At 30.1% G+C, this 12,221-nt stretch overlaps 2 protein-coding genes across 2 annotated transcripts; both read right to left on the bottom strand.

The window, feature by feature from the left end:
- Positions 1–221: 221 nt before the first annotated feature.
- On the bottom strand, positions 222–7,566 carry LOC107188404 (tetratricopeptide repeat protein 7B). Its single transcript, XM_015576691.1, has 15 exons — positions 7,308–7,566; positions 6,477–6,628; positions 5,702–5,870; positions 5,203–5,265; positions 3,797–3,979; positions 3,367–3,496; positions 3,156–3,292; positions 2,451–2,689; positions 2,180–2,368; positions 1,899–2,077; positions 1,387–1,826; positions 1,061–1,299; positions 846–950; positions 621–712; positions 222–538 (listed from the first exon to the last, which is right to left on the bottom strand). Exons 1-15 carry the CDS (start codon positions 7,429–7,431, stop codon positions 406–408), a joined length of 2,574 nt encoding a protein of 857 aa, XP_015432177.1. The 5' UTR covers positions 7,432–7,566; the 3' UTR covers positions 222–405.
- Positions 7,567–8,863: 1,297 nt separating this feature from the next.
- Positions 8,864–10,686, bottom strand: LOC107188349 (kaptin-like). Its single transcript, XM_015576625.1, has 7 exons — positions 10,482–10,686; positions 10,069–10,334; positions 9,781–9,947; positions 9,522–9,694; positions 9,364–9,442; positions 9,011–9,302; positions 8,864–8,935 (listed from the first exon to the last, which is right to left on the bottom strand). The coding sequence occupies exons 1-7, from the start codon at positions 10,684–10,686 to the stop codon at positions 8,864–8,866; spliced, it is 1,254 nt and encodes a 417-aa protein (XP_015432111.1).
- Positions 10,687–12,221: the final 1,535 nt, after the last annotated feature.

The following is a 12,221-nucleotide window of genomic DNA, read 5'->3' as shown; positions in this document are numbered from 1 at the left end:
TACAATAGACGTTGACATGACGGAAAATATTTTCAATGCTGATTAACTTTATATATAAATAAAAATGAATTAGTTTATTTTTGTAATGAATAAATTACTAATCTAATGTATATTTGTGTAATAAAGGCGTTTGAAATAATATAATTATAAAAAATAATGGCTATTGAATAAAAATAGTTTTCTGATACACAGTTGTTCCTTTATTAGAACTTATTACCGTGATGTTGTTAAATTATTTGTACAGTTATAATATTCTTTAATGAATCCATTTGTTTATACAGTATTGTAACAGTGCAACAATAGAGGTAAGCAGGTACTATTGCCACAAGGGCGAAGAAATGCCAATGTTGCAGAATAAAGTGTAATCCTTTTTAAAATCTTCTTTTAAACGATCAACATTTTGAATCATTCGAAAGTAACTGGTATCGAAAGAATCGGTAATATCGGATTGGTAGTTTCTACTTCCAATGCCGTGGCCATGCAATCACTTGCTGCTTCTACTTCACCCAAAGATTCCAACACCTTCCCTAAATTGTACCTACAGAAATAAAAATATTTCATTCAACATACATTTCAATAGAAATATAACTACCTACGTATTTTGAAAAATTTTACTCCACCATGTTTGATGAGAATTCGGATCGATTTTCGCTGCATCCCTTAAAGTTTTTTCAGCCAACCTTTGACTCCCCAAATAGTGATATATTAAACCCTAATAATACGAAGAATTTTTAAGTATTATAGTATATATTAAGTATTATATTATTATAAAACTATTACAATACTTTACTGTCATATAAAATAGTATGAAAGAAGCAACTACTATGAGTACAAAAAAACATTACCAAATGTTGTAAACTCTTTATATGCGATGGATTGATTGATACTGCATTTTGATAACACTGTTTTGCCTCCATATATTCCAGTTTATATTCGTGCAAGAGACCCCTCTGAAGTAGGAAGTATATTTTTTAGTATATATCTAATTTATTCGATAACGTGAAATATACAAGATTTCTATTATTTTACTTTTTATATATGAGAATATTATAAAACTTACCGTGTACATAATATGGTGGCTCAATGGAAAAATATTAGTAGCTTCTTGTAGAGAAAGGACAGCACCATTAGGTTGATCTAAGACCAGGTAGACCTCGGTCAGCAACAGCCAAACCTGTAATTGTAACAGCCATGCTCTTTGCGGTCCTGGTTTTGGAGTAAAAGAGCTAAGTGAAGATGCAACCTCAGAAAGAGCTTGCTCCACTCTTGAAGCAGCTAGTGACTGTGCATGCAGAGAACCTATTTAAAATAATACTATTTATAGAAACCATTCAACTTTACAAAAATAAAATAAAGTGATCCTATTTTGTTTTCTTTAATACATACTGGAATCTTTATCAGACATTTCAGAGGCATACAGTTGAAAGACACTTCTAGTTTCACTTCGCTTTTCGCTGTGTTGTTCGTTGCAGTTAATATTAGTTTGATCCTCATATAAATTTTTCCAAAGCATAAGCATATGCCTTATGGTAAACAACGCTTGCTCACCGCCAATACTTCGTAATTCAAGATGCGCTTTCACATAAAGAAAATTTAAATTATCCGGATATTCCTCTAATACACTGTTGATTAAATGCAATGCTTCTGAATATTGCTTATGAGCCGATAATAATAATATTAATAAATGCAATGACGGAATGTGTTCTGCCCGAAGATTTAATGCAATTTTTACATGAATCATTGCATCATTAATTTGTCTGTTAATAGCATATTCATGAGCTAAATAATACTCAGCTAAGTGGTCGTTCGGATCACATTGTTGCGCTCTATAAAAAATATATAACAATATTAAGTTTTATAATTAACTCAAGCCATGTTTTATATTCATATGTACGTACTTTTGAAAACATTCTAAAGCTGTTTTAGTATGATACGTTTTATCCAATTTGACTATAGTATTTGCGGAGAGAATACTATGGCCAATCCCAATGTATAGATGACACCTAGATTGCATCCCTTGTGAATTGGCTGTTTCCCTTTGAAGTGCTTTTTGACTCCATTCGATACCTTCCTTTATCTATTTGAAATTATGTCCAGTAATTAAAATATGTTTATTTTATTTTATAATTTGCAATGTATTGCTCTATTTAGTACATGCTAATAAAGAAACAATGTTTACCATATTCAATTGCTCATAGCACAATCTTGCAGCTAAAAGACACGGCATTACTTTCTGCGGTGATAGCTTTGATACCATTTTTAAGACCCTATATGCATGCATGTATCTTCCCATACTGATCAGACACAATGCACATTGAGTCCATACATGTGCTTCTTCGTGAGAAAATTTCATTGCTCTTTCAAAAGACTATGAGAATATAAAGTTCAGTAAGTTTTGTAGGATACTATTACAAATTTTGTAAATAACAAGCAAGCTTAAATATATCAACCTCATATAGTAAGTCCACTTGACTCCACCTCATAACAATTACTGTGAGAAGATCATATACTGCCGTGGCATTCTCGAAAGCATGTATTCTTGCTTCTTTAAATTCTGGAGACTGACTAAGTACAGCATCTCTGACTGCCATGGCTTCGCTTATCAGTAACAATAAAATTGTTTCCTCATATTCATTTCTTGGCACAAACATATTAGGGCCTAAATATCTCTTTGGTTTCCATGGCGACTCTAAAGAAATATTATTTAAGTAGCAACTTCTTACAATGATACTAGCAAAGATTATAAGTAGACTGTGGGTTTTAAGTATGTACGCGGGTCGTTTGAAAAGTTCTCAAAGTGAAGTGGAAATACAACTTAGATCGTTTTTAAAATATTCCTATTTTTCGATACAATCTTCTTTCACATCAATATACTTGAATCAACGTATTTGAAACACGTTCAAGAAACTTGCATTCGAATTTGTTTTTCGTCGATTGTTACGGGACGCGGTACATGCCGTAAAAGCACTTTTATTTAAGGAATTGTATAGAAAATGCTATGCAATATACTGACTTCATACGTTACAGTTATTTATACAATAAATTAAAATTTTCGACGAATTAAAAATTGCAGAATTACTAATATCATCTACACTTCATTTCGATAACTTTTTAAATGACCCATGTATGTTACATTTGAATGTGTATTTGACAACCTGCTGTCTCACTTGGAGCTTCAGGTGCTTTATAATCAGCACCACATATGCCTCGAACCAGCATCTCTGCTAACTGCCTTGTTAAAGTCAATCGAAAGCTTTGGGTCGCAGTAGACTCGACAGCAGATAAAATTTCCCTTTCAAATTATTTAATTTTACAGTCAAGTCATTCAATGTTTTATATGGAAAAATACTGAAATAAACTACTTACCTGTAGCGATTTATAGCAGCTTGAATATTTCCAGTCTGAACATATAATATGGGTGCCTTTTGGAGTGCAGTTTCCAAAATTGGCCCAATATGTTTTGTAGTACAATACGAAGACTGAGAAGAGTATGTACCTATTAATCGAATGATATAAGTATATTGAAAAATAAATTTTTAATAAAGTTTTATCACAGTGTACTAACAACTTTATAAGATTACCTGAAACAGGTTTAAGTGTATTCAGTTAATACAATATACTCATACAAAATGAATGAACTGTAATGTTAGCCATTAATTTCTCGTTCTTTTGCTTATTTATTGTCAATTACTATCGATTATCATAATGTAGTCATACATTCATTGAATATAGAACTAAGTGTTTTAATTAGCATTGTTCAATTGAAAACAATGAAATGAAAATGAGTATACGTCACCTGTATTGTTACTATTTATGGTAGACGTGCCATTCTGATGTTGCATTGCAAGTTTGTCTTGTTCTTGCAAATATACCAGTGTCAGATCCCCAGCAATTTCGTAACACTTGATGATCTGTTCATGCCATTCTGCTATTTTGTACTTTGACTTGGAATTTGGTGGTAACCTTTCCAGACACAAACCTATTAGGAATTAATAAAAAGAACCAGAATGAAAATGTTCATAAAAAGAATTAACACAGTCAACAGAGAACAAGAAATTACATTTTTTTTCTTCAATATGTAGGTACTCTATATCAATTGTAATAAAACAAATGAAATAAATGACAGGAATACTGTTTTCCTTTTAATTATTTACAAGAAAAATACTTAAACTATGTTAACTAAATATTATTATACACGAACGTAGTTTGTATTGACAACTTTATGCACAATAGTACCTGTGTCTTATACTCCTCTTTTACCTAATAAATTATAGTCACAACGATTATAAAACGAATTTTTTAAATAATTCGATCTTTTTCTTTAAAACAAATGTATGTTTAATTCTGTAGAATTTTTAGAAATTAAATTTCTGCAATTAAAATTTGCAAACTTTTGCACAAATTGTACTAATTTATGTACATAATGATGATAGAGAAGATATTCTCAAATTTGTTGAATTACTTTATAAAGTAAATATACATTACAAATTGAAATGTGCGATATAAATTTGATAAGAAATTATAATTAGAACCATGTAACAGACTAATAGATTGACAGAACAGACTTTTTATTAGCAACATGCAATCACAATGCAAGGCTAGAGAAAAGCACAAGTAAATACGAAATTTAATTAGAAATGAGAAAATATAATTACCATTAATGGAATAATGTTTTTCAGCTTTGTAGAAAAACAGCTTCTTCTTCTATTTTGACAATGTTTTAAAACTACTTAAATACAGAAATTAAATTTTATTTTAGATGCCATATTTTGTAGTATGTAAAATGTTTAATTTAGTCTGTCATATTACATTCTGACATGTAAGGTAGATGTAAAAATTCATAAACACAGTTTTAGGATACAAATAAAATTACTTTTTACTGTATTGAAGCATACATAACGTTATTGAAAAATTATTTTATAAAATATGTGTTGCTTTCATGTTTCAGACATTAAACTGTTGAAACGGTTACTAAGCATAGGTGTAGGATTAGAACAGAATACATAATTAACATAAGTTCACAAAATCATTCGAAAGATAATTAAGAAAAAGCTTTGATTCGGACTGTCACATTGGAAAGATAACTTACATGGTAACAAGCATAAAATTACATCCTAATAGCTAAATGAGGTAAAGTTGAGAAGAATAGGATACACTTACACAGAGCAAATAAGAGAAAATAAAATGAAGCAACATACAAACCTTTAATCGCGTACGACTCAGCAATAATGCGCAGTCTTCGGCTGGATAAATGTTTCTCTGTGTCTAAAGTAAACAATCTTTCTTTCTCTAAGTTATATTGGTTATAATACTAAATAAGTAGGAAATATATTTAAAAAAAAAACATCGCGTTAAAGAAATACCAGTACTTATATTTAGTACTACCTCAGACCAATGAATGAGATTTCTTTTTAGTACTGACTGCCAATAAGAAAAAAAAGATTATGCAGTCTTTTAAATTTTGTGAAAAAAATCTATACTGAGTACAATACTGTGAATACTTAGCACAAATCTAATAATCTAGTGTACAAAACTATTTAATAAAAACAATTGTTAATGTGAAATATGTAAAAACACCAAACTATGATATAAATCATTCCTTTATTTAAATGGCAAGCTGTTATATGTGATATTAGAAATAATAATGCACTAGTACATACTAGCAATGTACTAAATAGTTCAAAAAATTTCTGATGCAAACCTTTAATCGCATACGATTCTGCAATAATACGGAGACTTCGACAAGGCAAATGCTTTTCCGTGAGTGTGTGTAGTTCAGCCTGTTGATAATGGTTTAAGGCCTCCTCGTACATTCCCATTGCGTAGTGTACTTTTCCAAGTAATAAATGCGCATCTAACACAACTAAAGCCTGAAACGTTAAATACAATGCATCTTAAACTTTAGTGTTACATAAATTTTCAATAGTAATAATCTGTGACATATTCAACCTGGTGCATGATTTCTTATGCTTTATATCTATATAGTACCATGGTATGAGATATTGGGTTTACTAGTGTTTAGTACTGTTACAAGTACTTTTCTATTATTGTGCCTTGTCTGAATTACATACATGTATCTACTCTAACAAATTCAATGTTTTACAGTTTTACACATTGATTATTAAAAATTTACAAAGAAAGTCCAAGCTTATTACCCCAGTTGTAAGTCTCAACCACCCTTGTATGTACCTTGTTACGAATTATATGCTTAAACAAACAACAAAAATTATATTCTCGTTCTTCTGATTATGAACTTAAATAAATTTAGACCTTAACAGCAATATATAAAATTATGAATCGTTTATTCAATGTAAGATCAAAAGTGACAGTATGATTATTACAAATATGCAAATACATAATATGTAGGTACCTTCACCCATTGTGGGTCACACTGCCTTATACCCATATAATGTTCAAACTTCTGTGGGTCAAACTAGGTAGTGCATGTTAATCCTAATCAATATTGTCATAATCACCTGTTTATCTTTTTCATTTGCCGCAAGAAGCAAATATCTTCTTGTTTCCCCCAGCCCATTTCTGGCTTTTCCAATGTTGGCATCTATAGGTGGAGTTTGTTCTAAAAAGCTTTCTAATCTTCCTTCGCCGCATAAGAAATTTGCTAAACATTCTGAAATTAAATGAATTTTTATTTTACTTCCTTGGAATAAATGCAATTATAAAATGTTTAGAAATTGTTTCAGATTTTATACACTATAAAATAAAGATACATTTTTATTTAACTTTTATTTAACAAGTTTAATGTATCTTCACAAATTAATATAAACTGGAGCGTATGTGTTAAAATTACATACTCTATATATCAATACAAACCTGATATTACCTTAGCATTATAAACTGGATTATACAGAGTTCTTTTACTTAAAATTCTATTTAATAATAATATATGGAAGAAATATCTTAAGGCGCAATTGGAATTAAAGATAGTCTTACAATGTAATAAAATCTGTTAAACAAAATATCGATATTATTAAACAATTTGTTAGTAGTTTTAAAAATCAACTGACTGTTGATGAATTATTGCTAATAGAGTTTGTTTTTAATGTAACTTATAACGGAAACATTTCGAGAAATCGTAAAATTAAAAATGAAACAACTCATTTTCTAGTAATTATGTTTGGCCTTTAATCTTATAATTCAAGACGTGACTTAACGAATTTTTTACACAAGCAGGTTACGAAACCAGTAACATGACATTACATCCTACGAAACGGGAAATCTGTTTGTTACGATACGTAACTGTCACCAAGTGGAATTTTTATTTAAAAATAACAAGGGAGAACATTTACCGTTGCTAGGATATTGTACTTTCAGGTGTTCCGCTAGTTCTATAACCTTTTTCCAATTTCCCTCTTCACGGTTCTTATCGATCTCTGATTCAATTCGAAGGGCGTGTGCCTTTTTACTTGTCATTCTAATTCACGTGGGAAAAAGAATAGGACAAGCTGCTAGTCCTTTCGTAATGTTCACTAAGTATAACGTAATATATCGATCATTAGTGTTGTTACGAGCGTAGACACGACGTAAAAGTACACGTACGACACCTTTTGACACCTCCGTCTCGAGCACGTGCCAGACTATTTTGAACTATCTGTCCATAGACATATATAATAGACTGCGCGGTCTTATGGGAGGGTTGAAGTCCGCACAAGAGAGGAAGGCAATAGCTGGAGTAGTTGCTTCTCTTTCTAATAGAGCTGTTGGGGGATTCTCCTACGGCTGTGTAGAGGCATTACATCGGGAAGTATTCCTTCCTCTCAAAGCCTCTAAACGCTATCGCCTTTCCTTCTGCGATATGCAAGCAAAAGAGAGTTGCTCCAGCGCTACTTCTGTCCTTCGGTCTCGATTTCATCCCTACCATAAGACCGCGCAGTCTATTATATGTATATGTTTATGGGCTCGTAGCCATAGACATATTTTTAGTAATATAAGATTTCATGGTTGATATAATAACAACCCCACTGTAAAGCAGTTTAAAAGTGCAATTCAAAAATTAATTGTTCGTACAGAAATAGAGATCGGAATAGTACCAATTGTGTTCCATTACAGGACATTCCAATATTGAATGTCTCTTGTACACAAAATCTAACTACAGTAATAAATTCCACTACGAATTCGAATCAACAATGGCTCGAAGTTTTTAGAACACACAATAATGACCATGATTATGTATCGTATATACAACCATTATTATCGCAAACAGAATATAAAGACGAGGTAATCACATATATTGCGGGGTTTGTATTTCGAAAATTAAAACAACGTGTACATTGTACCGAATGTATTAATGCTTTAACATCTCTCTCTCTCTCACACACACACACACACAGGATGCAATTTTATTAACATAAAAAACAAAGGTGTATTATCATATCCATCAGCAGATTTAGTTTATATCTGTAAAAAGGTAGAAAATGCTATAAATATTTTTAAAAATACATATAGTAATTTACAATCCTTCAAAATGAATATGTTTATGTTCACTGTATTAGAGAAACTTATTGATACAAATATTTTCATGCAGCTGAAGGACACATAAAGGGCTTTACTTAATAAAATAAAATTTCACTAAAGAATTTGTGTAATGTAGATAAAAATAAGAATTAATAATAAATTGTTATTGCAGTATAATTTATTTGTCTTTCAGCCATACATACGTAGTATGTAACAATAAAAATATATTTACTTTGATTCTTTCTTTTTGACATTATACATATATACATACATACATACATATATATATATTTAGCTTTGATCTTGAGTAAAAAAGTTCTCTATAGTATTTCTTAGAGACTAAAATTAATTTGAACTTTTTCACATTGAGATTCAAAATTATATCTTCAAATTATGTTTTGTTTTTTCCGATTAGTCTTTGATATCTTTTTTTCCATTCATCTTTTACGTCAGCGATATTATGCTGAAATTTATATTTTCAATTTAATTGTTTTGAATTTTATTCTAATCTATTATGGTGCAAATAAAAATAATAAACCTGTAATATATGCACTCCACGTTGTGTGAGAACAATAAGTTCTTTCAGTCCATCATTTGTTATGTCCATGTAACATATAGAATGTACAGGTGCATTGAATAACTTTCTGACAATCAATTCCCATGTGTCATTTATGAATGAAAATATTAGAATTTCTTGACCATATGTTCCTAATAATATTTCATTTTGCCCGTCCATGTTGATGTCAGCAATGCAGGAACATAAAATGCAGTCAGATGTTTCACTACCATTTAATCTTATGTCTTCATCCATTCCCTTATTTAAGATGTCCCTAATTAAAACAAATGGATTATTACTTTTTCATATACAGAATAGAAAATTCATATACTCACATGAAAACAACTGCATTACATGTATTTACAATAAGAATATTTAACTTTGTTTCTGTATTGCTTGAAGAATGTTTTGAACCTGCCATGCGTATAAAAAATATAAATTTTTCTTAACAGACTATTAAAGCAACTTCTCTATGAATTACTTAGTGCTTTACCATTAGGCTTTATGAAACTAGGTTTTGTAATGTTATTCTGTTGTGGAAATACACATACACTGCAGATAGGTGTGTCATATCGTAGTTTCCAACTTCGACGGACTTTCAGTTCTAAAACATTAACGATAGCTACTTTGACCAAACCACATTCACAACCAATTACAGTCAGTCTCCTAAATGAATTCAAATTTTGCATAATCCGTGAAGATCAGAATGATTTATGACAATTCATTAAATGAAGAAATATTTAAAATTATACCAGTTATAGTTATCATAATAGTAGATATTAATCCATAACGAAATTGCCTGAATATCATGCAGCTCAGGGAAATATTTTTCAATTGGTGATTCACTGTAACCATGGTTTAGTTTATCTTCCCTGATCATATGAATCCTGTAATCGCTTCCAGATAACAACCAAACAACCTAAAATCAGAAGGAAATTGTAACTCTATCTTAGATTTATGCAACAATAATGGAATTAAATACTCAAAGCTACTTTTAGGAGTTCTACATACAATATATTAATGTTCAATTAGAAATTTACCTCATTGTGAGAATTTAGTTGTGGTAGTATAGTATGGTATAAATGATAAGGAGTATATGCCAATTCTACCATTAAACAATTTTGTGCTATAGCTTCAATGGAACTGCATTCATCTCCCTCTCCATCTGTGGCACCTTCTGTATATATGTTTAAGTATCTTTCTACAGATGTATCTGTGCTTACTTTAATAATTGTTATTCCTATCACAAATCCATCGCTGGTATCAGATTTATTATAAGCATCAATTGATATAATTTCTGCACCACCTAATGAAAAGTAAATAATAACAATTTCAACTTATAACTCTAACTATGTAACATGAAACCTATATGTCCTACATTACACTGAATGTATTTAAAATAACATAATAATGTATTAAAAATGATTAATGTTGAGTTATTCAAGTTACAAACTTGGAATGTATGTAAACAATAATTCCTTAACCAATGGTCTCAAATGCAAATTTGGCATCAAATGGTATTCGCAGGTATATATCTTTCTTTTCAAAGAAGCCACTAATACTTTATTGGAACCATTAGTACAACATAATTTTGTCATTGAATAAATATTTCCTTGTGATGTTAAGGGAAACCAATGGGCATCTATTAAATTACTCATGATTCCTTCAGGACCTAAATAAACATTAATTATGTTAATTTGTAACAATATCTTGAAATATATTGCTTACAAACATTTGTATTATGCCAAAATTGAACAGTTAATAGACAATTAAAATATATTCAATATAAAATTATATTTCATGTAATTTATTAAATCATATTATACCTACTTTGTCATTAGAATAACACACCTAAAAATTTCTATAATTCTGATTCATAATTCACGTTGAATGTTTCATTTGACAGCTCTTTTATGGTTAGAAATATAGGATTCGTTTCACTTCGCGTGGCTTGAATTGAAAACATACATACTACAACGAAATATGTGTTTGTTTATTTTGAAGGAAAACTAAAACAGTTTGAAAGGCGTTTAACTAAATAACACATAAAATCAAAAACACATTTCTTTTCTTATTGTTTTTTATATACACGTTATTACAACCTACCAATGTTTACCCAAAAAAGTTTCTTGAAAACACATTCTCAGATATATTCACATTGCTAAAGGTTGGTAGCGTTGCTGAGTTAGGGAATTTGAAAGTTACTATGTCAATTAATAGAGAAATTTTTCTGATTATCATATTTTCTATTTCTTGTTTTATTGATTATTTTTTCATATCAATTTATGCAGAACTTATTCCTTCATGTATGCAACAACTGATTGTGAATATGCGTTAGAGAGAGTTTCCATTAACGCCAGTAATAATTTTATTCTAGTGGTGATTGAAAATTGAAACGTATATATAATATGTCTGATACTTATTCAAATATTTGAGACGATAACTAAGAAAAATAAAATTCGAAAATTTCAATTTTTAAGCACTAACATAAACAATTTTACTTATGTGTCGTTTACCTGTAATTGTTAATGCCGCAGAGAGGATATTATTCTTATATTTGATAAAGAGACAATGCAGGACATTAAACTATTATGTTTAAAAAAAACACGTATGTGAAAAAATGCCTGTTTCTTTCTTACAAAAAATTCTCAAAAATTTAAACATTAATGTAGATGTTATTATATTAATGCAAGATATGGGAGGTGACTATTCAGATAGCACCTGACGCTTTGAAGACGTCCAGTTTACGGCTATTTTAGGTTTAAAGCGCTTTTAAGCCGTCTTCAAGGCGTCATGTGCTATCTGGGATTCTATTCTATAATTTTCTTTTGTTATTATTACTTCATTAACATGACAACTTGAATAAATAATTTCTCAGAAACTATTATCATTAACTTTCGACGTATGTTCCATCAAAACCTGTCAAATCCGGTGCTTGTGTCAATCGTGACCCACAATAAGATCTCACACACAAACACGTATATATACGTATTTATGTATACATATATGAAATATATCTTTTTTATGACACTGCAGTTTACTGAATGTGTTTGTCGATGGATCCCTTGTGACACGGCCATAGCAATGTGACTAATGATATTAATATCATCCTAATTAGGATGCCTTTTCCGCGTTCATCCATCTTTTATTTTAAATATTTAAACCACTCTTAAGCTGTAAACTCACTCCAACA

Source organism: Dufourea novaeangliae, unplaced genomic scaffold (genome assembly GCF_001272555.1).
Source record: "Dufourea novaeangliae isolate 0120121106 unplaced genomic scaffold, ASM127255v1 scaffold124, whole genome shotgun sequence".
NCBI classification, from domain to species: Eukaryota; Metazoa; Arthropoda; class Insecta; order Hymenoptera; family Halictidae; genus Dufourea; species Dufourea novaeangliae.
The sequence above is the reverse complement of the archived record's forward strand: the minus strand, read 5'-3'. Positions and strand labels throughout refer to the sequence as shown.